Source organism: Mauremys mutica, chromosome 13 (assembly GCF_020497125.1).
Source record: "Mauremys mutica isolate MM-2020 ecotype Southern chromosome 13, ASM2049712v1, whole genome shotgun sequence".
NCBI lineage: Eukaryota > Metazoa > Chordata > Testudines > Geoemydidae > Mauremys > Mauremys mutica.
Genome location: NC_059084.1, coordinates 56,544,807 through 56,566,430, shown reverse-complemented (window position 1 = coordinate 56,566,430; position 21,624 = coordinate 56,544,807). Strand labels below are relative to the sequence as shown.

Sequence of the window (21,624 nt, the reverse complement as noted above, 5' to 3'; positions counted from 1 at the left end):
AGTGACAACAGTGGATTTTTGAACCACTTGCTAGAATTTAACATTTTCCACAATCCCATGGGATAAAACAAAATCTTTACATCCCAGAGATCATTCTCTAAACTATTCTATGGGCTTCATGAGTAATTTCGATATTGTCCCATTGATGTCAGCCCTAGTGCATTGTAGAGAACTTTCTCATAAGGGATGGCATTGCTCGTTCTTGTGGTTTTATGGTGCGTTTCATGCTATTTGGTGTTCTTAAAGCCCCAGCTTCTCAAGTCATGTCTTTGATCTCCAAAACAGAAGTTTACAGGCCTTGTGTTTGCAGAGAAAATCTGGAAAACGTGATCTCTAAAAGGTTATATAAATAGTTGTCCATTAAAAAAAAATCTGCTGTGTTTTAAACCAATTTCATGTTTTTTGTGGGGAGGTTGACTCCTGCTTGGGGTTCACAATGTTTAGAGCTCAGTGATATTTCAGGTGGTTTTGCGTGGGGTAATAGTCCCAAATCAGGTTATTATCAGCCCCTTTGGCCAGAGCTGTTAGATAATATTTGTGGCCTTGCCCAGCTGCCATGAGGAGAGGGAGGGATGATATGAGTCAGTTCTGTTCTTTTGTTCAATCCTGTTTAATTACCAAGAATGTCCACACGGCCCTGAACGCAGTAGGAACAAACAGCAGCTGACAGTTGCTTTGCTCCTGCCTTTCCTGCCCTCCTCTGCCTGAAGGAGCTCTGTCTCCCTTGGCTTTCTCTCAGGCTCATGCTCACCATGACTTCTCTGGCTGTCTTCTGCTTTCTGTCTCTCATACATACAGCTGCAACCAATCAATCCCCCAGCTGTTGTGTTTGCAATCAGTCACTGGGAAACCCCCTCTTATTCTCCCTGATTTAGTGCTTCTCAGGCCTTGCTGTGCAGCCCAAGGCCTTCGGCAGTGGCTTCTATTGTTTCCAGCAATCACTACATACAGAGGCATTTAATTGCTCCTTCCACTGAGGCTGAAAGAAGACTGCTTTGTGCATCCATTGACTTCAGCCAGGCCTGTGATTGTCCACAGGTATGCTTGGCAAAATGTAATTTGTATTTGTTTAGTGTTTCAGCAGATAATAACTATGTTTATTTTAAGGATTTTTCCCCATTTTTTTTATTGATTTATATTTTCACTGTTGCAGGAAATTGTGGGGGTGACAGACAATGGGGGGCTGCCAGACAATAATGATTGCATGATAATAGATGTTTAGATTCACAAAGTCAATGCTTTATAACGGTTAAAACACAAATGGTCAACATAACATGTCAAAATATACAAAGTCCATATCCTGAAATCAAACTGAGCCATTCTCAAGCAGCATTTTCCTTACTTTGCCTAGCTATAAATTTCGATTACTTTCAATGGAAGTATTTTTCCATCGGTTTGTGTGTGAGCAGTGAAATTGATGTTTACCAACATTTGCCAATAAAAATCGAATCCTTCCAAGCCTATCAATATATCAGAGACCTGCTTGAAGGCAGCCACTGCCACTTTCCAGTTTAACATTAGTAATATAGCACCTAGGTACTATGGTGGTGGGCAGCAGTCTAAAACCTTAAGAAAGACTATTTGGACAACTCTGTTTCAAACAGGGACATGAGGTCCATGGGCAATGTACTTCTCTCTTGATGTGTGTCTTAGTTACTGCTTGAACAATCGCATCTGTCGCCTAATCCACGGGATGAATTTAGTAAGCCGTGTGTATATCGCAGGTGGAGAACCGTTCACTCGTCCATAGGAGACAATGCCCTGGGGTACCCCGTTACACACCAGCGGACCCCCGGAATCACCCTTCAAACACAAGAGAGAAACGAGGAGTGTTAGAGGATAAATCAGCCCCCAAAATACTTGTGGTAATCTGACAGGAAAGAAAAGTCTGAGACTGACCAGAAGGAGGAATGGGACATGGGGCCTGTCCCCTCTAGGGGGCGCTATCTCTGATCCAGCTCCAGGGCAGGGCACTGGCTGGCTCAGGGGTGGGGACTGGGACACGAGGCCTTTCCCCTCTAGGGGGCCCTGGCTCCCATCCGGCCCAAGGGCGGGGACTGGCGGAGCTCAAGGGGGTGGGGAATGGGACACAGGTCCAGTCTTCTCTAGGGGCACCTGGTTCCAATCCAGCTCCAGGGCGGTAGCTGGCTGGCTCAGGGGGGCTGGGAATGGGACACTGGTCCTGTCCTCTCTAGGGGGTACTGACACCCATCTGTCTCCAGGGCAAGGACTGGCTGGCTCAGGGGGTGGGGAATGGGACACGGGGCTTTTCCCATCTAGGGAGCCAAGGCTCCCCTCCGGCCCCAGGGCAGGGACTAGCAGGCTCAGGAGGGTGGGATGGCTATTTACCATGTAAGCCGATCCCCTCTGGAAGGGGCTCCCTGCACACAGCATGCTGGCGTGCTCATAGCCAGGATAAAACATGGTGCACGTGTCCTCATCCAGCACCTGCACTTGCACTTCGTGCAGGGTACTAGGGGGCACAATGGCATTCGGGCTAGTGAGCCCCCATCCGGCTACCACACACTTCTCCTCCGCTTTCGGGGTGGAATGAACCGAGGGCAACCTGAGCGGCTTCACCTCCTCCGTCACCTCCACCTTCTTCTCCAGCTACCACGAGGGGAGAGAAAGGGTTTGGGATCAGCCCAGCTGCTTGGCTGGGGCGTCAGTATGAAAACCTCCCCTTAGGACCCACTCTGGGACACCCAGGAAGGAGTTAGTCTAGGAACCAGCTGCCCCTCCAGCTCAGGCAGAGAAGGCTGTGAGGGGCCTGAGAGGGTGCAGGAGGAGCTAGGACTGGAGAGGGAACAGCAGCGTGGAGGAGATGCAGCAGGGGATGGTAGGAGCAGCCCAGGGGATAGCGGGGACTGGAAGTGACTCCTGCGAGGGACTGAACCAGAAAGGTCGGCTGGTAGGAAGCTACACACCCGGACTAGCGGCACATAGAGGGAGCTAGACTGGACGAACACCCAGCCCGTACGATCTCTTTGAGCTAAGGCAGGGGTAGGCAACCTATGGCACATGTGCCGAAGGCAGCACGCGAGTTGATTTTCAGTGGCACCCACACTGCCCGGGTCCTGGCCACCAGTCCAGGGGGCTCTGCATTTTAATATAATTAATTTTAAATGAAGTGTCTTAAACATTTTAAAAACCTTATTTACTTTACATACAACAATAGTTTAGTTATATATTATAGACTTATAGAAAGAGCCCTTCTAAAAACGTTAAAATGTATGACTGGTATGCGAAACCTTAAATTAGAGTGAATAAATGAAGACTCGGCACACCACTTCTGATAGGTTGCCGACCCCTGAGCTAAGGTGAGGCTACTAGGAAGAGACATCCCACCTCAGTGTAAGGACTCCAAGGGATGGAGAATCCATCACATCTCTAGCTCAATTGTTCCCATGGTTATTTCCCTCCCGTTACAAACCCGAGCCAGATTTCTAGCCCAAATTCGTCTGGCATCAGCCCCTGGTCAGTCGGTCTAGTCCTGCCTAGGACAGCGAGGTTGAAGAGCCTCCTACCCCGAGAAAGCCCACCCTGTGGAGAGTCCTACAGCCTGGGGTCGAGTCCTCTTCTCCCCTACCGTAACCTCAGGAGATCGATCTCCTTGGTGCTCTACGTGCCAGGCCGCTTCTCCAGATCTCGGACCGTTCTTGGAGCTCGTTCCAATTTGCCAATGTGCTGCGTAAGGTGAGGATGCCAGAGCTGGCCACAGGCTCCAGTCATGGTCTCCCCACGGCTGTATCCTGAGGGGACCCCACCTCCCTGCTTCTACTCGCTATCCCAGGGACGGCGTCTGCCCGCTTAGCTCCAGCCTTGTGCTGACCCTGAAGTCCCTTCCAGAGTCGCTGCTGTGCAGGATACATCCCCCATCGTGTCAGTGTGGGCGACACTCAGCGTCCCCAGAGGGGCACCCTCACGTTGCAGCTGTCTGCATCAAACCCAGAGTGGGGCTCCTGGTACCTGCAGAAGCATGAGGTCGTTGGTGAAGGGGTCCCTGGTGAATTCTGGGTGGGGGACAATGCGTCGCACACGCAGGCGCTGCTGGGTTTCCTCCGGCTCGTGGACATTATGGGCTCCGAGGATGACTGTGATGTTGCTGATAAATGGGGAATAAATTGCCACTAAGGATGAAGGAGACTGACCCGGCTGGGAGCTGTGGGGACACCTGGGTTCCTTTCCCTGTCCCAGTCTCTCCCAGCTTGGCAGCTCAGAGCTGTGGGGCCCCCTAGGGGTGAGGGGCCTACACTGCCGTCCTGGATGCCTGGGTCCCAGTCCCTGTCTGAGCCTCTTCCCACTTGAGCTGGGAGTTGTGGGGCCCCTAGGGGTGAGGGCCCTTTATTGCTGTCCTGGATGCCTGGGTCCCATTCCCTGTCCCCACTGGGGCTGGGAGCCGTGGGGCCCCCTGGGGTGAGGGCCCTGCACTGCCACCCTGTTCCCACTGATCTCTCCTTCCTGAAATCTGGGAACTGAGAGCTCTAGGGCCACCTGGGACACCACCCCACAGGCCTGGGTCTGATTCCCTGTCCCCGCTCACCCTGCAATACAGCTGCAGTGAGCAGCCGTCAGGACAAAGTCGTTCTTCACCAACAGCCCTCCGCACGTCTGTGTGTTCACCGGGCCCATGCTCACCTCCAGGTAGGCCATGTAGGGTCTGGAGTGCGGCAAGGATACACTCCCACCGATGATCTGCCCTGGAAGAGCAACCCCCACCCCAGCAAGAGTTAGTGGAGAAGGGGGTTTGGCTTGCCATGACCAGGCTGGTGTCTGAGTCCCCGCTGCCCTCTGCTGGACACAATCAGACCTGCTGAGCCGTGTGTCATACACCCTTTACTGCATGCCAGCGAGGGAGATGAAGCCAGGTGTGGGGGGAGTGTGACATACCCTGTGTGCAATCCAGACCAATGAGTAGCTGTGTCACCCCTGCCCTCTAAGCGGGGTGCCTTTTGCAATGCCTTGCTTCTGACAGCCTCCAGTCTGGGCTCCTCACAAACAGCCTCCAGGTTTAAGTCACTCCCAGCTGTGTCTGTGTGTCCCAGCCAGCCAGCCAGCCACACCTTGTCTCTTCCCAGCCATGGGTATGCTGCAGAGTGACCCCAACGCAGCCCCAGTCTGAGATTTCCCTGCAGAAATGTCCTGTACAGCCCAGCCCTCTCCCAGACAGTACCAATGATATAAAGTCTGTCATTTTATTAATAGAAGTGACATGCACAAATCCCGTTGCCCCAAGTGGAGTTTCCCAGACACTTCAGTTCCAACACACTGGATCAGATGAAACAATAAAGCAAGTTCATTAACTACCCAGAGAGAGATTTCAAGGGAGTCCGAGTCATGAGGCATAAAGGTCAGGAATGGTTACAAGAAAAACAAAGCTCAAACGCAATCGGTGCCCAACTTAACAAACTAGGTTAAATTCAAAGCCCAGGTTTTCTCACCACGTGCTCTCAATACTATTACTGGCCAGACTTCTTAGGCCAGAACCCCTTTGGTTTAATGGCTGCTTCCTTTGTCCCTTCTCATACAGTCAATTGAGGGATAGAGAGAGAGGGGAGCTGGGAACAAGGTGACAGACTCAGTAGCGTAGCTAGGTGGAGAGCAGGGGAAGTAGCCGCTCCCTGTGAGGACATTTCCCAAAAGTGGCACCTTTCTGCGCAGCCAGCACCAGGCTCTGGACTTGAAGTCCAGAGCCGGGTTTTGCATGCGTTTTCAGATAATACCTCACAAGGCACGCTGTGTACAGAGATTACTACAATAGTGGACACACAGTTATATTTTGTGATAGATAGATAGATAGATGATCAAGAGAGAGAGAGAGACAGACAGACAGATGGGTGTCTTTGAGGATGGATAGATACACACCTGTCTGCATGTCTATATATAATTTGGTTATATATCATAGACTTATAGAGAGACCTTCTAAAAATGTTCAAATGTATTACCGGCACGCGAAGCCTTAAATTAGAGTGTACACATGAAGACTCGGCACACCACTGCTGAAAGGTTGCCGACCCCTGCTCTATATAAATCCATGGTGTGACAGTGTACCCCATATGGTGGGGGGTTCTCATAAATATATGTATGATATAACTGGAATAGGGTTTTGCTACATATGCCATGTAACATATCTATGTAAAGGTTATGATCTACTGGTTATGTTCATCCTAGTTGTATGCAGGCACCATTTGTGTGTTCACAGTTATGAACATTGGCTGTATAATTGCTTGATTTCTAAGTAGTCTTAGTTAGAACATTTGGTCACTTCTTGGGAAAGGAATGTGCAAATTAAGTGCTCAGTCCGGAAGCACTTAACAAACAAAAGAGCTTGGAAGGCTCCAATCCACATAAGAAGTATTCCTGGAGACATACAAGATACCACATGGAAATTGGCTTCTGCCTGTAAAGACTGAGTCATGCATGTACATGTGACTTGCCCAGGTGACTCCAGAACTCCATCTTGGAGCTGGACTTTGAATAGGAGTGAGGAAGGGGGTCTTCACCCACAAGAGAAAGTCTATTTAAACCTGTGAGAGACCCCTCCATTTTGTCTTCAGCTGGCTAAAGAAGGAGCCTCTCCACCTCCCCCAGGATACTTAAAGGAAATTGGAACAAAGGACAGTAACTACAGGGGGTGTGAGTGATTGCTGGACCCAGGCTAAAAGGAGATTAACCTGTAAAAGGGAGCATTCTGGAACTGGTGAGGATCTTATCTGTATTCAGTTTGATTAGACATAGATTAGGACATTTTATTTTATTTTGCTTGGTGACTTACTTTGTTCAGTCTGTTACGACTTGGAACCACTTAAATCCTACTTTCTGTATTTAATAAAATCACTTTTTACTTATTAATTAACTCAGAGTGTGTATTAATACCTGGGGGAGCAAACAACTGTGCATCTCTCTCTATCAGTGTTATAGAGGGCGAACAATTTCTGAGTTTACCCTGCATAAGCTTTATGCAGAGTAAAACGGATTTATTTGGGTTTGACCCCATTGGGAGTTGGGCATCTGGGTGCTAAAGACAAGCACACTTCTGTGAGCTGTTTTCAGGTAAACCTGCAGCTTTGGGGCAGGTAATTCAGACTCTGGGTCTTTGTTGAAGTAGACAAGAGTGTCTGGCTCAGCAAGACAGGGTGCTGGAGTCCTGAGCTGGCAGGGAAAACAGGGGTAGAAGTAGTCTTGGCACATCGGTTAGCAGCTCCCAAGGGGGTTTCTGTGATCTAACCCGTCACACATGGTACGCTCACATCTTGAATACTGTGTGCAGAGCTAGTCGCCCTCTCTCAAAAAAGATATATTGGAATTAAAAAAGGGTCAGAAAAGGACAACAAAAATGATTAGGGGTATGGAACAGCTTCCATATGAGGAGAGATTAATAAGACTGGGACTTTTCGGCTTGGAAAAGAGACAACTAAAGGGGGATACAATTGAGGTCTATAAAATCATGACTGGTGTGGGGAAAGTGAATAAGGAAGTGTTATTTTCTCCTTCTCATAACACAAGAACTAGGGGCCACCAAATGAAATTAATAGACAGCAGGTTTAAAACAAACAAAAGGAAGTATTTTTTCACACACCACACAGTCAACCTGTGGAACTCCTTGCAGAGGATGTTGTGAAGGCCAAGACTAGAACAGGGTTCAAAAAACAACTAGACAAATTCATGAAGGATAGGTCCATCAGTGGGTATTAGCCAGGATGGACAGGGATGGTGTCCCTAGCCTCTGTTTGCCAGAAGCTGGGAATGGGCGACAGGGGATGGATCACTTGATGATTACCTGTTGTGATGATTCCCTCTGGGGGATCTGGCATTGGCCACTGTCAGAAGACAGGATACTGGGCTAGATGGACCCAGTATGGCCATTCTTATGTCTCCCTGCTGGCCCCTGATAAAGGATCCTCCTCCCCCTTCCCCAGCTGCTACCACTCCTCCTGCACCTAGCATGGATGGCCCGTCTGCACCACACCCCAGGGTCATGTGGTGCCCTTGATGTCCTGTGGGGCTCCCGTGCCTTGAGTGCCAGGAAAGAGGCCTGACCTCAGGGGACCTCACCCTTCTGGGGAGCAGCTGTGCCTGGACTGGGGACGCCCTGATGAGCTCCCCATATGGCTGGGGTCACCATGCCCCCCAGTACTCACCAGCTTGAGCCCTGAGTGGCAAGAGGACGGCTGCAGGGAGCAGGAGCAGCAGCAGCAGCATTGTCAGCAGTGGCTCAGGGAAGGTGCGTCTGATGCAGCCCCGGGGGTCTTACAGCCACAGCTGGGGCTGGGGACAGGAAACCTCAGGGTCAGTCTCAGCTGCTGGGTGGCTCTCTGGAGGCACTGCTGAGCAGACAGGGGAAAGGGCCGGGCCTGGCTCAGTCACATCCTCATCACACCTCATCACACCTGGGCAACATCAGGGGATGCTCACCACCTGGAGCCCTGCAGCATCTGGCAACAGGCACATCTGAGCACATGTGGACACATCTGGAACTGGGCTGGGGGAGGAGAGTTACCTGCTAATACTAGAGTCTCAGTCCCCCGCCCCTCCCTAGCTAGGTGCTGTGGTGGTGGAGGCTGTGGTTAACTCTGTCTCATCTCAGCTGCAGATGAGAAGTCGGCCCTTTGATCTTTCTCAAGCGTCTCCCGCCACTAGCGTGAGCAGGACCTGGCAGATGACTCAGATCAAAGACACCCCTGCATCATGGGGTCTGTGACAGCAATGTTTCTGAGAAAGCCCTTGATGAGGCTGGGAGACTGATGTCTGTGATTCTCAACCACCCCCTGAACCAGCCAGTCCCCCGCCTGTGGCTGGATCAGAGCAGCGCGCCCTAGAGGGGAGAGGCCCCGGTCCCCATCCCCCTCCCCCCAAGCCAGTGGGCCAGATCCCCAGCTGGAGTCAAGCGGCCAGAGCTCTGCTGGAGTCAGTGGGGCCAGGGCTCCAGCTGGGGTCCATCGGACCCAGCAGTGCAGTAACATGCAGTGTAACTGACAGCGCTTAGGGCTCCTGCCTCCCAGACAGTGGGCAAACCTCACGCCATTTGTTCCACATTAGGAGGCAGACTCTGTTTAACAGCATTGCCCTGAAGAAAGAGAAGGAAACGCTGTGAAGGTGGAAAGGTGTTTATCTCGCTGCTGCAGAGATGTTCGTGGAACCGGAGGAATAACAGCCAGACAGGACCGATAATTTCTTCTGCCCTCCTCTAGTCTATAGCACACTTTAGAAAAGCTGTGGATAAATTGGAGAAAGTCCAGAGGAGAGGAACAAAAATGATCAAAGGGTTAGAAAACCTGACCAGTGAGGGAAGGTTAAAAAGAACTGGGCATGTTTAGTCTTGAGAAAAGACACCGGAGCGGGACCCGATACCAGTCTGCAAATCTGTTAAGGGCTGTTCTAAAGAGGACGGGGATCAGTTGTTCTCCTTGTCCCCTAAAGGCAGAACAATAAGCAATGGGCTTAATCTGCAGCAAGGGAGATTTAGGTTAGATATTAGGAAAGTCTTTTTAACTCTCGGGGTAGTTAAGCTCTGGAACAGGCTCCCAAGGGAGGTTGCAGAATCCCCATCATTGGAGGTTTTTAAGATCAAGTTGGACAAACACCTGTCTGGGATGATGTAGATTTGCTTTGTCCTGCCTCAGTGCAAGGGCTGGACTTCATGACATCTCGAGGTCCCTTCCGGCCCTGTTTCTAAGCCCCACTGAACATGCTGGGGAGAAAGCCACTCCTGGGGCAAGGCACAGCCCACAGCTGGTGCTACGGTATGCACAGCTGGGGGCCATGCACACCTGCCACCAGGCCTGTCTAGAGCCGAGCTCAGGAGCTCTGCAGCCCATGGGAGTCTCCCTCCCCCGCGCTGGCTTGCTGCTGAATGCGGCTAAAACCTCCAGCCTGGGTTAGTCATCAGCCCCTTGACTTGCTGACAAGAGGGGAAGTGGGGGTGGGGGTGGGGGTGGAGATTCAGACGAGGGTTTCCAGAGAGCGACTGCGCACAAGGGTGGGCGCCTTAGCTGAGATGCTGCAGCATAAACTGAGGGCTTGGCTACACTGGAGAGTTGCAGCGCTGGTGGAGGCTTTACAGCGCTGCAACTTAGTCACTGTCCACACTTGCAAGGCACATACAGCGCTGCATCTCCCTGGCTGCAGCGCTGGCTGTATTCCTGCTCTGCCTCGGGTATAATGACTGCAGCGCTGGTGATGCAGCGCTGCTCCACAAGTGTGGCCACCAAAAGCACTGTAATTGGCCTCCAGGGTATTCGGAGGTATCCCAGAATGCCTGTTCAGCCACTCTGCTCATCAGTTCAGACTCTACTGCCCTGGCCTCAGGTGACCCACCCTTTAAATGCCCCGGGAATTTTAAAAATCCCCTTCCTGTTTGCTCAGCCAGGTGTGGAGTGCAATCAGTGAATCTTTGCAGGTGACCATGCTCCACGCGCCAAACGAGCCCCAGCATGGAGCAATGGCGAGTTGCTGGACCTCATCAGTGTTTGGGGGGAGGAAGCTGTGCAGTCCCAGCTGCGCTCCAGCCGTAGGAATTATGATACCTTTGGCCAGGTATCAAAGGCCATGCTGGAAAGCGGCCATGACCGGGATGCGGTGCAGTGCAGGGTTAAAGTGAAGGAGCTGCGGAGTGCCTATTGCAAAGCCCGTGAGGGAAACCGCCGCTCTGACACTGACCTCACGACCTGCCATTTTTACAAAGAGCTGGACACGATACTTGGGGGTGACCCCACCACCAATCCGAGGACCATGATGGACACTTCTGAGCAGGGGGGAGGAGGAGGGGGGAGAGGAGGAGGAGGAGGGGGACGGGGGGAGGAAACCGAGAGTGAGGGTACTGGGGTGTGGGGACACACCCCGGAGTCCCTGGAGGCATGTAGCCAGGAGCTCTTCTCAAGCCAGGAGGAAGGTAGCCAATCGCAGCAGCCGGTACTTGGTGAAGGACAAGCAGAGGAGCGGGTTACCGGTAAGCGGCTTCTATTTTCAGGATGGAAATGTTTCGGGAGAGGAGCGGGGGTTAGGGCTGCATGCATGCATGCCTAGATGTGGAATAGCCCATTGATGTGGTCTATCACGTCGTGGTAATCGGCCTCGGTAATCTCTTCAAAAGTTTCAGCCAGAGCGTGGGCAATGCGCCTGCGCACGTTTATAGGGAGAGCCACTGTGGTCCTTGTCCCAGTCAGGCTAACGTGTCCGCGCCACTGTGCCGCGAGGGGTGGGGGGACCATTGCTGCACACAGGCAAGCTGCATAGGGGCCAGGGTGGAATCCGCATTGCTGTAGAAGACCTTCCCGCTCTTCCCTGGTGACCCGCAGCAGCGAGATATCTTCCAGGATTAACTCCTGTGGAAAATGTTGGGAGACTGTTCAGTGCAGATGCCCCCTGTAGCTGTTTGCTGTCCCCAACGCACAGAAACCCCTGCACAGCCCTGAAGCCCTGAAGCAATCAGTCCCCCTTACTCACCATTTCGTGGCTCCTGTTGGGTTCTGTGTGCTCTGTTTGGTATGGGAAAAGTATGCTAAAGTGAAGACTGTAAACTCCTTCACTGTGTGGGAATTACTGTCTGGATGAGATTATGAACAATGCTACCCCTGTTAACTGTTGCCATTTTTGCCTTTCGAAAAGTGTCCTTGACTGCTGGACTGCCCGTCTCCCCGACTGCTCAGAGGCTACAAAACCTCAGGAAGAAACCGCGAAAAAGCAAAGAAGACACGCTGAAAGCAGTAATGGATCAGTCTGCCAGAGAGAGTAAAAACCTGCAGGACTGGAGGGAAAGGGAAAGCAGGATCCGCCAGAGAAATGCAGCGGCAAGGAGGAAAAGCACAAAGGAGCTGATAAGCATCCTGGCGCGCCAAGCGGACTCTATCCAGTCACTCGTAGCCATGCAGGCAGAGCACTACCATGCCGGCCTCCTCCCCCCCAGCCCAAAGCTCTTTCCCTTGTGCCCCAATGTCAGCTCCAAGCCCCCTTCCCCAGCATCTAGGTTCTTACCTCCACTAGCTGCCTCCAACACCTGTACGTTCACCAACCAGCCCTGAGAACTACGACCCTTACCCTCTGCACTCAACCCCCATCACCATGCAGTATAGGCACCCTGAAGTGCAGCAGTCATTGCACAGCACTCCAGACAGGACATATTCAAACCTGTGACTGTACAGTTCACCAACCCACCCCCCTGCCCTTTTACGTTCCCAAAATGTTGTGTGTCTGTCAAAAAAGTTATTTTCTTTTCAATAAAAGAATTCTTGGCTTTGAAAACAGCCTTTATTATTGCAGAAAGTGAAAGATACCATAGCCCAGTAAAGAAACAGGCACTGCAAATCAGCTTAGGAAACACAGATTCCTACTAACATTGTAACCACTGCACTTCACTCCTGTGCAAGGCAACAAACATTACTGTTGGCTTTCAGCCTCAAATTCCTCCCTCAAGGCATCCCTAATCCTTGTAGCCCTCTGCTGGGCCTCTCTAGCAGCCCTGCTCTCTGGCTGTGCAAATTCAGCCTCCAGGACTTGAACCTCGGTGGTCCATGCCTGACTGAATGTTTCACCCTTCCCTTCACAAATATTATGGAGGGTACAGCACGCGGATATAACCGCAGGGATGCTGCTTTCCCCCAAATCTATATTCCCATACAGAGATCTCCAGTGCCCTTTTAAACGGCCAAAAGCACACTCCACAGTCATTCGGCACCGGCTCAGCCTGTAGTTGAACCGGTCCTTGCTGCTGTCAAGCTTCCCTGTATAGGGTTTCATGAGCCAAGGCAGTAACGGGTAAGCGGGGTCTCCAAGGATCACAATGAGCATTTCGACGTCCCCTACTGTGATCTTCCTGTCAGGGAAAAAAGTCCCGGCCTGCATCTTCCTGAACAGGCCACTGTTCCGAAAGATGCGTGCATCATGCACCTTTCCAGGCCAGCCTGTGTTAATGTCAATGAAATGCCCACGGTGATCCACAAGCACCTGGAGAACCATAGAGAAATACCCCTTCCGATTAACGTACTCGGATGCTAGGTGGAGTGGTGCCAGAATAGGAATATGCATCCCATCTATCGCCCCTCCACAGTTAGGGAAACCCATTTGTGCAAAGCCATCCACAATGTCCTGCACGTTCCCCAGAGTCACGGTTCTTCTTAGCAGGATGCGATTAATGGCCCTGCAAACTTGCATCAAAATGGTTCCAACGGTCGACTTTCCCACTCCAAACTGGTTCCCGACCGATCGGTAGCTGTCTGGAGTTGCCAGCTTCCAGATTGCAATAAGGTAATAGGTAATAATCGGAGATATACCAATCTCCTAGAACTGGAAGGGACCTTGAAAGGTCATCTAGTCCAGCCCCTGCCTTCACTAGCAGGACCAACTTTTTCCCCAGATCCCTAAGTGGCCTTCTCAAGGATTGAACTCACAACCTTGGGTTTAGTAGGCCAATGCTCAAACCACTGAGCTATCCCTCCCACCCACTCCTCCACTGGCAGGGCAGCTCTCAATCTCGTGTCCTTGTGCCGCAGGGTGGGGGCAAGCTCAGCACACAGTCCCATGAAAGTGGCTTTTCTCATCTGAAAGTTCTGCAGCCGCTGCTCGTCATCCCAGACTTCCATGACGATCTGATCCCACCACTCAGTGCTTGTTTCCCGAGCCCAAAAGCAGCGTTCCACGGTGCTGAGCATTTCTGTGAATGCCACAAGCAATTTAGTGTCATACGCGATATCATCATCATCATCATCGGACTCCTCACTGTCACTTTGGAGCTGAAGGAATAGCTCAACTGCCAAACGTGATGTGCTGGCGAGGCTCAGCAGCATATTCCTCAGCAGCTTGGGCTCCATTTCCCACAGAAATCGCACTGCACAGAAACCATTGGGAGAGTCACAATGGCGCAAAACGTGGACGGAAAAACAGTGACTGCTGGGATGTGAAGCGATGCATCACGGGGCATTGGGACAGGAAGCAGAATGACCCGCACCCTTCCGTCCCCTTCCAACAACCCACGGGGCCAAAATGGGATGAGGTGCTCTGTGGGATAGCTGCCCATAATGCACCACTCCCAACAGCGCTGCAAATGCTGCAAATGTGGCCACACTGCAGCGCTGGTAGCTGTCAGTGTGGCCACACACCAGCGCTTTCCCTACACAGCTGTACGAACACAGCTGTAACTCCCAGCGCTGCACATCTGCAAGTGTAGCCAAGCCCTGAGCTTTTGTTCCCATGGTCTGATCTCTCTGAGCCAGCAGCCCCCTGCCCTGGGGCGGATTGGAGCTGATGCTTCATAGAAGGGAAAGTCCTGTGCCCCATCCCCAGACCCCTGAGCCAGCCAGCCACCCAGTCTGGGGCCGGATCAGGGCCTGCACCCACCAGAGGGGAAAGGCCCTGTGCCCCATTCCCCAGCCCCGCTGCCAGCAAAGGCAGGTGAATACAGAGCAGCTGGGTCCCTGTGACTTATTTTTCCCCCTTCCTGAGCTAGGGGCCGCTGGGACAGAAGCGTTTAACCCCTGAACGGCTGGGGCTCCCCTGTCTGGGTGACAAGAGGAAGGGAGGGAATTAAAGACACCTGAGGACGGTATTTCATGGAGCCGGTCTGGACCCCAGAGGACACCAGCCAGCAGGTGACAGTAACAGGGGAAGAGGGTGGCGGGCGGGGAGAGGAATGTCCGCCCCGACCTGAGATCCTCTTCAAGCCCCCGGACCACAGAGCTCAGCTGTTACACTCAGGAGCTCGTGCCGCCAAGAGCAGATGGACAGATGGTCTCTGCAGTAGCGGTATGGTGTAGACGTGTCCCTGCTGCCCACAGCCCAGGTGGGGGATCCTGCCCCGCTGCTGGACGCCCTCCTGCTGGCCGGCACTGGGGGCTAATTCTGCATTTTCAGAGGATACCTCGCCAGGCGTCCTGCATATAAGGATTATTACAATAGTTGGGTGTGTGGACACCGGGGTCCGTTCTGTCACAGCGGGTCTGGGGATTGACAACACTGGGTCATATCAGCCATGCTTTGAAGTCCCCCCAGAAGTGGCTGTTGTCTCCTCAGACCCATTCAACCAGCACTAATGCCATTGAGCTATCTTCTACCGGGTACCAGAGGAGGAGGGACATGAAGGTGATGGGGCCACAGTCAGCTGGGGTGTAAACGCCATTGGGGTTAGTGCAGGGTTTTGGCCCCTGTGGTGCCTCCGTCCCCTAGATCTGAAATGAGTCAGCCTTAGTCATGTTCACTGCCACACAGGTGAGATGCCAGGGCAGCGGAGACGCCCCATTGGACTCACGGACTGGCAGGATGCAGAGCACAGGTTTGCTCCAAGTCAGCTCCAGGCATGCCACGCTGCAGATGTGCACAACTCCAGGGGTGCACAGTTCCAGATGTGCAGAGCCACAAAGTTGAATGTTTCCAGCTGTGCATGTCTGTGCATGTCTCCAGGGGTGCAGAGTTCCAGAGGTGGATGACTCCAGATGTGCATAGCTCTACTGGTGCATGTTTTCAGAGGTGCACAGCTCCAGAGGTGCACAGCTCCAGATGTGCACCGCAACCAGCGGGCCCTGCCCCAGATTGGGAGGGCCCAGGAGCGCCCAGCACTTTGTGGGGGGAGGATATAGTCCAGAGCTGCTGCCTGAGCTCAGCTCTAGACAGGCCTGGCTGCAGGTGTCCATGGCCCCAGCTGTGCATTGCACCAGCTGGGCATCGTCCTCTAGTGGGTGGTGGCCAAAGAATGGCCACTTAACCAGGCCACTTGATTTTGTTGGCACCTGACTGAGGTGTGGATTTTCATTTTGTCTCTGAGGAACTGGATTGTGGCTGTTGTTCCCCAGAGTTGGAACATGTCTTAGGGCTTGGCTACACTGGAGAGTTGCAGCGCTGGTGGTGGCTTTACAGCGCTGCAGCTCACTCACCGTCCACACTTGCAAGGCACATACAGCGCTGTATCTCCCTGGCTGCAGCGCTGGCTGTACTCCACTTCGGCCTGGGGAACAACGACTGCAGCGCTGGAGTGCCAGTGTAAACAGTGATTAATCTTACTACGCTGTAACTGACCTCCGGAATTTTCCCATAATGCTTTTAAGTAAAGAACTCTCTTTGTTTTGTTATGATGCCTCTCTTTGTTTTGTTGTGAACTCGGGGCTCCCGGAGCTGCTTATCTAAAAAACAAACATAGCTCCTGTCTGCTGTGAATGAGGCAGGCAGGGGGATGAATGTCCACAGCTAGTGTTTGCTTGAGGAGAGAAACAGCACGGCGGGGGCGGGGGGAGAGGGGGAAAGGGAGTCTGTCAGAGCAGCTGCTTATCTGGTCTGCAGGCTATTTGCATTTAAGAGTGAATGAGGGGTCGGGGAAGTGGTCAGAATTTGCAAGGCAGGGAGCATGAATGAGGAGGTGAGAGGAGCTGAGGGTTGCACTGATATCGCCTTGGGCAAACTTAAAAGAAAGAAAGGGATCGGAATTTGCAAGGCAGGGAGCTGACACACAGTGTCAGCTCCAAAAATCCACTCTCTCTCTCTCTCTCCCCCACGCTCCCTGTCACACTCCACCCCACCCCCCTCTTTTGAAAAGCACGTTGCAGCCACTTGAACGCTGGGATAGTGCACCACTCCCAACACCACTGCAAATGTGGCCACACTGCAGCGCTGGTAGCTGTCAGTGTGGCCACACTCCAGCGCTTTCCCTACACAGCTGTACGAAGACAGCTGTAACTCCCAGCACTGCACACCTGCAAGTGTAGCCAAACCCTTAGTAACCCCATGCAAAGGAATCTTATAACTTTTCATACAATGTAGTCACACATATATAACTAGGACCATAATGATCAGGAAATTATGAGTTTACAAATGATACCTCGCCAGGCATACTTTGTATGAAATGTATCATAGTCCTGTAAAAGGAGTGAACCTAGAGGTACAGATTGTCACAAGCCCTGACTGAGCCTGATTATCCACTGCCTGGGGAACCCCACAGTAACTGGGTCTGATCAGAAACTTGCACATCAAACAGCTTCCTTTTGGGAACTGTGGTTTAGTCAAAGTTGCTATTTTCACCATCCCTGCCAAGTTTTAACTCAAGACATAATATTTTCCTCATTTTTTCTAATTTTCCTCTAGTTCAATGAGGAGTGAATTCAGGGCACTCTCATGACCTGTGTTCTACAGGAGATCAGACAAGATGATCACAGGGGCCCCTTCTCACCTTCATATCTATAAAGAACATGTGAATCTCACCTTTCTTTGTTTTTTAAAGTGGAAGGTTTAGTTCTTGTGGTTGCAGAGCAGAGATGGAAACATTAACAATTACAAACCCCTGAAGTCAGGTCAAAACACCCCCATGTTCAGTATTTTTAACAATCTCTGGATTTTTGAGCCAGTCTGTGACTTTGGGGGGCCCAGCTCAGGATATATGACCATTTCAGGCCGATGGACTCGTCCACTCCAGGTGTCGACCAGCAAATGATTTCAGATCACCTGCCTCTCGGCTCCAGCCTGGGTCAGTTCCAGGCCGGTTCATCCCCACTTGTTCTTTGGCCAACGTCGTCCTTCAGCTTCAATAGCTTTCTAGAGCTTCCCCCTCATACCCCTCCGGATGTGTGTAGAGCTTCCCAGATCCTCTCCCAACCTGCCTGTTAGGCCAAACAAGCCCAGCTCCCTCAGTCCCCTCTTCCAGGGGCTTTACGGAGAGCAACTCAGTGCAGGGCTGGGCGCACAGACTCCAGGCCTAGCTGAGACGCTGCAGCATAAACTGAGATTCTGTTTCTGTCAAGGCTGATTCCCCACTCTGGCACGTCGAGTGCAGAAGGTGGGGCCCACAAGGATTCTAAAATTTAATACTGGCCACTCCAGGCTTCTATTAAACTCCCAAGGTTACAGCTTCTCTCTGACCTTGGATTGGTAGATGCTGCCACCACCCAAGTGCAGAACCCCTTTGAGAGCCCAGGAAGGCGCATTTGGGAATTCCTTCCTGTGGGGTACCCTCAAGCCCTTTCATCCCCCCCTCAACCAACTCCGCTGAGGGAGAGCTGAGAAAGAAAAAAAGGGAAATCAGTCACCAGCTAATTAAACAACAAACATCCAATTCTGTTCCTAAAAAAGTAAATATTATTTAAAAAAAAATAAAGAAAGAAAATACATGTGGGACTTAGGCATTTGCTAGATTAAAAAAAAAAAAACTACAAGGTTAAGCACCGAGAATAGCTTTCTTGAGGTCCAGCTTAAAGGTAACAAGCAAAAGAAAAAGCACCTTGGGTTAGCACAGAAGAATCCACAAGCCATAAAGAAATAAACGAGATAAACCTAATCACGTCTTCCTGGACATTTCCTGTTCTACTTAAATATCTGGGGTTTTAAATAAGCAGTTTCTAGGTATGATACTAGGCATCACCCTATCTGTGGACCATGCCTCGCCCCATGGGCAGCCTTCTCCCCAGCGTATTGAGTGGGGGATAGAATCACAGAAAGTAGGGCTCGAAGGAACCTTGAGAGGTCATCAAGCCCAATCCTGGTGCTGAGGCAGGACCAAGTAACACTAGACCGCACCTGTCAAACCTGTTCTTAAAAACTTCCAACAATGGGGATTCCACCACCTCCCTTGGGAGCCTGTTCCAGAGCTTAACTACCCCGAGAGTTAGAAAGTTTCCCGTAATATCTCACCTAAATCTCCCTTGTTGCAGATTAAGCCCATTGCTTCTTGGCCTGTCTTCAGTGGACATGGAGAACAATTGGTCACTGTTATCTTTAGAACAGCCCTTCACAGATTTACAGACTGGTATCAGGTCCCCCCAAGTTTTCTTTTCTCACTATTAACCTGCCCAGGTTTTTTAACCTTCCCTCACTGGTCAGGTTTTCTAACCCTTTGATCATTTTTGTTACTCTCCTCTGGACTCTCTCCAATTTATCCACAGCTTTCCTAAAGTGTGCTGTAGACTAGAGGAGGGCAGAAGAAATTATCGGTCCTGTCTGGCTGTTATTCCTCCGGTTCTACGTACATCTCTGCTGCAGCGAGATAAACACCTTTCCACCTTCACAGCGTTTCCTTCTCTTTCTTCAGGGCAATGCTGTTAAACAGAGTCTGCCTCCCAATGTGGAACAGATGCCGTGAGGTTTGCTCACTGTCTGGGAGGCAGGAGCTCTAAGCGCTGTCAGTTACACTGCGTGTTACTGCACTGCTAGGTCCGATGGACCCAAGCTGGAGCCCTGGCCCCATTGACTCCAGCAGAGCTCCGGCCGCTTGACTCCAGCTAGGGATCTGGCCCACTGGCTTGAGGGGAGGTGGGTGGGTAATGGGACCTGGGGCCTTTCCCCTCTAGGGGGAGCTGCCACTTAACCAGTTGATGGGCCCCTTGGTTTTATTGGTACCTCTGAGGCATCAGCTAGCATTTTGTCCGGGAGGAACTGGTTTGTGGCTGTTCCCCAGACTTGGGAGATGTCTTGGTAACCCCATACAGAGGAATCCTATAACTTTACATACAATAGGGCCATACATATTTTACAAGGACCATAATGATCAGCAAATTATGAGTTTTAAAGTGATACCTCACCAGGCATATTTTCTATGAAATGTATCATTGTCCTGTAAAAGGGGTGAACCCAGGGGTACAAACTGTCACAAGCCCTGACTGAGCCTGATTCCCCATTGCCCAGTGAATCCCACAGTAACCAGATCTGATCAGAAACCTTCACATCAAACAACTTCCTTTTGGGAACTGTGGCTTATTTTCTATGAGTTAGTGTCGATTTTGACAACGTTTTTTGATTTTAAGTCAAAAAGTTGCTTTGAAACCCAGCCCTGTGAGACGTCCCCAAGAACTTGTCACAAACAGTTTGACAAGAGTCATGGTGAATTCTCCATCCCTGACAAGTTTTAAATCAAGGCTGGATATTTTCCTAAAAGCTGTGCACTGGTTCAACCAGGTGTGAATTCAAGTCACTCTCATGACCTGAGTTATGCAGGAGATCAGACGAGATGATCACATGCCTTGGAATCTATAAATAATATGAGAATCTCTTCTATCTTTCTTTCTTTCTTGAAAGAGGAAAGTTTAGGCCTTGCAGTTGCAGAAAAGAGGTTGAGAGATTAATGATTACAAAGCCATGAAGTCAGGTCAAAAGAACTCCATGTTTATTATTTTTAATAATCTCTGGATTTTTAAGCCAATCTGTGATTCTGATCCCAGGGTGAGAGGCTGGCTGGCTCTGGGGAGTAGTAATGGGACATGGGTCTTTTCCCTTTTAGAATCCTACTTTTGCCATCTCTGACTCACGGAATATTTCTACCACACTACTGAACAGCACATTAACCCACAGAAACCTTCCTACCAATGCTACAAAAAGAAGGATTCTGCGTGGACTCCTGAAGGTTGAAACAACAGACTGGACTTCTACATAGAGTGCTTCTGCCGACATGCACAGGCTGAAATTGTGGAAAAGCAGCATCACTTGTCCCATAATTTCAGCCGTGCAGAACACAATGCCACCCACAGCCTCAGAAACAACTTTGACATTATAATCAAAAAGGCAGACAAAGGAATGTCATCATGAATAGGTCGGAGTATGAACGAGAGGGTGCTAGGTAACTCTCTGTTATAGGTCTCACCCTCACTTTGAACTTCAGGGTACAGATGTGGGGACCTGCATGGACACTTTTAAGCTTAATTACCAGCTTAGATCTGGTCTCGCTGCCACCATGCAGATTTTTGAGTATGTGAAACACTCTCTTTCCCCCCAAAACCTTCCCCTCCCTGTGTAGCCTTGAGAGACTCCTCCACCAATTCCCTGGTGAGTCCAGATCCAATTCCCTTGGATCTAAAAAACAGGGAAAAATCAATCAGGTTCTTAAAAAGAAGGCTTTTAATTAAAGAAAAGAAAGATAAAAGAAAGAAAAACAAAACAAAACCCTGAGAGATAGCATACCAGCTAATCTCACAGACAATAGATAGAAAACACAGGATTTTCCTCTTGGCAAAACCTTAATACACACAAGAATACCCAATTTGATAATTCCCCTAATTGCACCAAGACAAGTTACAAAAGAAAGTAAACATAAACCTATTTATTCCTTTCTAAAACTTACTACTTTGAAAAGAGGCTGGTTTTTTGATTTTTTTTTACTCCGGCTGAAACTGAAATTGACTAAACAAAGGAAACTTTCCTCCTTCCTTTTGAAACATCTTGTTCCTCCATTGGTTCCTCTGGTCAGGTGTCAGCTAGGCTAGGTGAACTTCTTAACCCTTTACAGGTAAAAGAGTCATTAACCCGTAACTATCTGTTTATGATGCTCTCTGACACCACATTCTACAGGCCATTACCCTCTGATCCCACGGAGGGGTACCAAAAGAAACTGCAGCATCTGCTCAAGAAACTCCCTGAAGAAGGACAGGAACAAATCTACACAGACACACCGCTAGTGCCCTGACCAGGGGTATTCTATCTGATACCCAAGATCCATAAACCTGGGAATCCTGGACTCCTCATCATCTCAGGCATGGGCACCCTGACAGCAGGATTGTCTGAGTATGTGGACTCTCTCCTCAGGCCCTACGCTACCAGCTATCTTCGAGACACCACTGACTTCCTGAGGAAACTACAATCCATCGGTGATCTTCCAGAAAACACCATCCTATCCACCATGGATGTAGAAGCCCTCTACACCAACATTCCACACAAAGATGGACTACA

At 50.7% G+C, this 21,624-nt stretch overlaps 1 protein-coding gene across 1 annotated transcript; it reads right to left on the bottom strand.

The window, feature by feature from the left end:
- Positions 1-1,171: 1,171 nt before the first annotated feature.
- On the bottom strand, positions 1,172-8,354 carry LOC123348246 (mast cell protease 1A-like). The gene is made up of 5 exons (XM_044985736.1): positions 8,142-8,354; positions 4,544-4,700; positions 3,970-4,105; positions 2,350-2,610; positions 1,172-1,803 (listed from the first exon to the last, which is right to left on the bottom strand). The coding sequence occupies exons 1-5, from the start codon at positions 8,200-8,202 to the stop codon at positions 1,654-1,656; spliced, it is 765 nt and encodes a 254-aa protein (XP_044841671.1). The 5' UTR covers positions 8,203-8,354; the 3' UTR covers positions 1,172-1,653.
- Positions 8,355-21,624: the final 13,270 nt, after the last annotated feature.